Source organism: Capricornis sumatraensis, chromosome 3, assembly GCF_032405125.1.
Source record: "Capricornis sumatraensis isolate serow.1 chromosome 3, serow.2, whole genome shotgun sequence".
Taxonomy (NCBI): Eukaryota; Metazoa; Chordata; class Mammalia; order Artiodactyla; family Bovidae; genus Capricornis; species Capricornis sumatraensis.
In genome coordinates this window covers 14,519,682-14,525,928 of record NC_091071.1, presented here as the reverse complement: position 1 = coordinate 14,525,928, position 6,247 = coordinate 14,519,682, and the positions used below count along the sequence as shown (strand labels likewise).

Here is a 6,247-nt window from a genome sequence, read left to right as displayed (position 1 = left end):
CTTTCCTAGATATGACCCCTGAGAGGGCATAGAAGAAATGATACTCCAGTATCACTGGATGCAGCTAGTGCCCAGATCTTGGGGTCTAAGTGCCATTTTTCATTAAAGGGAACCAAGCATAGCACTTAAGGATTTTACCAACAGAGCAGAACATGACAGACTGCCTCCCTATATCAGCTGGGGAAGCAGAGCAGCTCAGTATTTTACCACTAGAAGGAATAAGGGATCCTTTGTCTACTGCACCACCTTTGACTCTTCCCTTAAGGGCCCCTGTAAAGGAAAAACAAAAAGGTTTCTGGCTGAGCAGGGATATACTTGATGTTTCAGGAATCACTGACATTCCAGGACGTGGCTGTGGACTTCACCAGAGAAGAGTGGGACCAGCTGTACCCTGCTCAGAAGAACCTCTACCGAGATGTGATGCTGGAAAACTATAGGAATCTGGTTGCACTGGGTAAGGAGGGCATCTCTGTAAGTTGTGTCTGATTCTTTGGGACCCCATGGACTTTGGCACACCAGGCTCCTCTGTTCTTTACTATCTCCCAGAGTTTTCTCAAATTCATGTCTATTGAGTCATTGATGCTGTCTAACCATCTCATCCTCTGTTGCCCCCTTCTCCCTTTCTTTTCAGTCTTTCCCAACATCAGGGTCTTTTCCAGTGAATCAGCTCTTCTCATCAAGTGCTATAGTATTGGAGCTTCAGCTTCAGCAGTAGCAGTCCTTCCAGGGGATATTCTGGGTTGGTTTCCTTTAGGATTGACTGGTTTGATCTCCTTGCAGTCCAAGAGATTCTCAAGAGTCTTCTTCAGCACCACAGTTAGAAAGCATGAGGCCAGGATGGAAGAAAGCCAATCAGTTGGAGACAAGAGACCTCTGTTTCCTGCTTTTTCCTCTGGTGAAATGTGTTGACTTTGAGATGGGTAGCTTTATTTTGCTGCCTCAGAAGCCTCCCTTTTCCAAATCCAAAGACCCTAAAGATAAAAAAGTTTGGAAATGAGTTCTGAGATTTTTGTTCCCTGTGTAAAATTCTAAGATACACATTTTCCTCTTGAACAGGGCATCAACTGTATAAGCCAGAGGTGATCACTCAGTTGGAGCAGGAGGAACAGTGGATGATGGGAAGAGTCAGCCCACCAGACACTCATCCAGGTGAGAAGAGAACATTTGAGTATTTGTGACTCAGTGAAAGAAAATAGTCACTTTTGAAATACTTAATGGAGTGTGCTCTGAACATCTCCCTCTGGGATTTAAAGGATATCAAGGCATTTTTGATGGGTTTGGTCCTGGGTTGGGACGATCCCTTGGAGAAGGAAATGGAAACCCACTCCAGTATTCTTGCCTGGGAAATTTCATGGACTGGGGAGCCTGGTGGGCTACAGTCCATGGGGTCCAAAAGAGTTGGACATGACTTAGCAACTAAACAGCAGCTGCAGCAGAGGCCTTTTAAAAATTTCAGTTCATATTTGACATTTTTCCAAAGTAGAAATTACTATTTTTTTCTGATTAAACAGACAATATATATATATACTTACTATTTTAAAAATTTGCACAACACAAAAATTATTTTGAAAGTTTTAGTTTGTTCATAAATACCTTGATATTACAAATCTCCACAAAGCACTTTCTTACTATTTTTTTGTTTATAATCCTTTCAGGAGTCTTTAAATCTTTTTCTTTTCCTTACCAAAAACCCTCTACCATTTTAACCTATTTTTCATTATTTTTTTTCTTTTTATTATCAAACATGTTAAAGTTGTCTAAAATCCGTAGCCTTCGTTCTCAGTCTCTTGTTCACCTTTGTGATAGGATCCCTGTCATACCTATGTTAATAAAATTTTTTTCTTGGAGATTACCACTAACTTCCTTCCAGTCAAGTCCAGTGGCTAAAACAAACCACCATTATCATGTTGTATGATCATGTTGCATTTGACTGTGTTGACTTAACTCTTGAAAATTGTCTCGCACCTTGGCTTTCACACCATTCTTGCCTCTTGTAGCCTCTCTCTTGTCTCCCAGCCTGTTCTTTTTTAAAATTTATTTATTTTTAATAAATTAGCAAGGGTAAAGCAAGGGTAATTGCTTTAATAAAGCAAAGGTAATTTAATAAAGCAAGGGTAATTGCTTTACAACACTGTGTTTGTTTCTGCCATATATCACCATGAATCTGTCATAGCTATCCTACCTGCTCTTTTAAATACCTTCTCTCACTCTTTGTTCTTCTAAAGGCACATATTTCTTATGGACTTGGTGTTCATTCTTCAGTACTGTGCTTTTAAGTAGTTTCTCTATGTCTTTTAAGTAGCTTTTCCATTTCTACATTTCTAGCCTCAGTAGTTCATATACATTCTCTTCCCAGAGTTTAGATTGTATTTTTGTTTATGAATGTCATACTGTCATTTTAATCAAGTATTTCAAACCTTGGACCTATTGACTCTCTACTCCTTTAAAACATCCTGCTAAGTGAGACTTCTTGACCAAAAAAACACCCAAAACTCCTAAATCTTAGCTCCTTTTTGTGGGCATACTTCCTGGTTATATTAGGAAACAGTGGACTGATGGGTATGTGCCAGATACTGAGTCATTAAGCCAGGTTAATGTACCCCATCTTGATTCTTTGCTCAGACACCTTGTTTCATCATTTGGGCTTGGTTTTCTGCCATTCAAACTTGAGCTTTCTGAAGCTGACTCTGATTCGGTTGTCTTTCTTGCTTATAGTGCTCTCGGTTATCTTAGGTAGGAAAACTTATTCCTTTTTCAGCCTCATTGGACCTAAATTTTTAGCCTGACAGGTGCTGCACCCCAGTGCTCTAAACCCTGTTTAGAGGCTGATAATTAAAACAGTTTGTCAAGAACCCCTAAGCACCTTTCCTGACAATGATGAGTAACATTATTTTCACAAAGCTTCCTATCCTGGAACCTGGAAAATAGGAAACTAAAGAAGGAAAATGAAAAACTCCCTTTTCAGGCAAATTGCCAATGTAGGTGCCCACACAGAAACCTGAGCTGTTCTTTCCCACAGGTACATATGCTGCCATGTGAAGGAGCCATACTGTCTCCCATTATGTCCCTGCCCAGAGACTCCCAACTCGAGAAAATAATTACTACACTCAAGAAAATTTCCAGGTAATTCCCTGGCAGTTCAGTGGTTAGGACTTGGTGCTTTCACTGACAGGGCCCAGGTTCAGTCCCTGGTTTGGAATTTAAGATCCTGCAAGCTGTGCAACATGGCCAGAGAAGAAAAGAAATTTCTAGACTTCATTATCAGCTGTACCTGGGTGGTCAAGGCTTTTGGTCCTTGACCAAATGAGATTGTATAAGTGGTTTCTTTGTATCCTCCTTGTCAGGGCAGGCAGCCTAGCAGTGTCCTCCAAGGAGACTGCTTGCATTTTTGCATTTTCCCGTGAGACACAATCAATTGTTTCTCTTACAAGGATGTGGTAGAATGTTTCTGTTGATGGAGGAACTGAGATAGAATGATCTGGCTTGTGCCACCTCATTCTGATGTGCCCTCTGGGGTATTGCTTGTCTCATTGTCTTCGACATTAGCTGATGTCTATTTAATATCTAGAAATTCTCTTCCTAGCTAAGGTGAGACATGGAAAATGTCTGATGGATCTAGCAATGAAAAGGTTAGGAATGATATTAATGAGAGAAGTGACAGGGGAGTAATTAGCAAAACAATCAGTTTATACACTGCTGAGTAAACAGGAGGTTTAAAAAAAATAAAAAAAGTAGAGCTTGTAGTTGGACTTCCCTAACAGTCCAGTGGTTAAGATTCCACACTTCTAGTCCAAGGGGTGTGGGTTTGATCCCTGGTCAGGGAACTAAGGTCCCACATGCTGCTGGTACAGCCAAAAACTAAAAAACAGTATAGCTAGTACATATATGGTACTTCTTACAAGAAGCTCAAATGAGAAGGTGAAGCAAACAAAGAGGGTGACTGCTAGACTAGAAAGAAGTGAAAGTGGCTCAGTTGTATCCAACTCTTTGCGACCCCATGGACTATACAGTCCATGAAATTTGCCAAGCCTGAATACTGGAGTGGGTAGCCATTCTCTTCTCTAGGGGATCTTCCCAACCCAGGGATTGAACCCAGATCTCCCACATTGCAGGAAGATTATTTACCAGATGAACCAGGTGGCTAGACTAGAAGGTAGTGTCAAAACAGGATCGTTCTAAGAAGGAATGATTCCAGCTTGTTTAAAGTGCTGAATGGAAGGGATCAGGGAGAGTGTAAGTAGAAAATAGAAAAGATGGGGCAAGGTTCTAAAAAAATGGGAGTGGGATTAGAGACAAGGAAATTAGGGTAACCTCCACTTGCTACATGAGCTACAGTTCGTGGGGTTGAAAGGAGTTGGACACAACTCAGCAACTAATACAATACTTAGCACAGCTAGAAAAAGCCCACATGCAGCAATGAAGACCCAGCACAACTGAAAATTTAGTAATAGTTTTATCATTTTAAACAAAAGTTTAAAATAGGAAGAAATACTTTTGAAATAAGCAGATAGTGGGCACTACAATAGAATAATCCACAGGTGAGATTGAGAAGGTCCTGGACTTGGCCCTGTGTTCTCTAAGCACAGTCTTTTCTGTCTCTCACCTCTGAGCACAGACTTTCTTATGATATTTCTTATTCTCCTTTCCGTTTTCTCCCAATTATGTATATTCCTGATGGATCTCTTCTTTTTATGATTACCACTCATATTTTAAAATCTCTCCCTGCTCACTGCTTCTTGTCATCCTCTTATAGTCTTTCCCTTTGTTACATGGCTTTATTTCAAAACTTTCAATGCCACATTTTCATTGTCTGCACTGCAGTCAGTTTCATTTGGTTATATACTATGCCACAGTTTCTTTTTCATACAGAGAATACTGAAGTGTTTATATGTTCTGAATTTCTTTTAGATGGGGAGAATAGACCAGAAATTAAAAAATCGAACCATAATATTTCTGATGAAAATCAAACCCATAACATGATAATGGAGAGACTAACAGGAGACAGTTTCTGGTACTCCATCTTAGGTGGACTCTGGGATTTTGATTACCAGTTAGAATTCAACCAAGAAAACCAGCAGAGATACTTAGGACAAGTATCTTTTACCCACAAAAAGATCACACAGGAGAGAGGCCTTGAATGTGGTAGATTTGGGGAAAACTATAATCTAAACTCAAACCTTCTTATGCAACAGAGAATTCCTTCAACGAAAATACCCCTTAATTCTGACATACAAGGAAATAGCATCAAACATAATTCAGACCTGATTTACTATCAGGGAAACTACATAAGAGAAAATCCTTATGAATATAACGAGTGTGGAAAAATCTTCAATCAACATCTTCTTCTTACTGGTCATATTCATACTGAAGGGAAACACAGTGAATGCAGGAAGGCCTTCAGCCAGGACTCATCTCTTGCTCAACCTCAGATGGTCCTCACAGGAGAGAAACCCTATAAGTGTGATGAATGTGGGAAAAGATTCAGCCAGAGAATACACCTTATTCAACATCAGAGAATTCACACGGGAGAAAAACCTTTTATATGCAATGAATGTGGGAAAGCCTTCCGTCAACATTCATCCTTTACTCAGCATCTGAGAATTCATACTGGAGAGAAGCCCTATAAATGTAATCAGTGTGGTAAAGCCTTTAGCCGGATCACATCCCTTACTGAACATCATAGACTTCACACTGGAGAAAAACCTTATGAATGTAGTTTTTGTGGGAAAGCCTTCAGCCAGAGGACACATCTTAATCAGCATGAGAGAACTCACACAGGAGAGAAACCTTATAAATGTAATGAATGTGAAAAAGCCTTCAGCCAGAGTGCACACCTTAATCAACATAGGAAAATCCACACTCGGGAGAAATTGTGTGAATATAATAAATGTGAGAAAACCTTAAGCCACAGTCCTTCCCTTACTCCACAGCACATAACTCAGAATTTTTAGCTTTGTCCTGATGGGGGTGGTAGGGGTGGTAAGGGAATCATATGAATATATAAATATAGGAAAATTGGGGTTAGACCTTTTCATCCTGTTCAATATCAGATTATTCATAGTGGGAAGAAAGCTTATAAATAAACTTTTAATGCATAGAAGGCAAATAAATTTAGACCTTAAATTTAGCATATTATATTCCCAAGAGAAGTTATACATAATGAAAATATTTTATAAACAAGATTATATTAGGAGACATGTTCCAAACTTTTTTTAATGACCAGATATCCTGTAGGCAATGACCTATC

The 6,247-nt window shown here is 39.5% G+C and overlaps 1 protein-coding gene across 1 annotated transcript; it reads left to right on the top strand.

Moving 5' to 3' along the window:
- The first annotated feature begins 318 nt into the window (after positions 1-318).
- Positions 319-5,951, top strand: ZNF713 (zinc finger protein 713). The gene is made up of 3 exons (XM_068969062.1): positions 319-454; positions 1,057-1,149; positions 4,909-5,951. Exons 1-3 carry the CDS (start codon positions 319-321, stop codon positions 5,949-5,951), a joined length of 1,272 nt encoding a protein of 423 aa, XP_068825163.1.
- Positions 5,952-6,247: the final 296 nt, after the last annotated feature.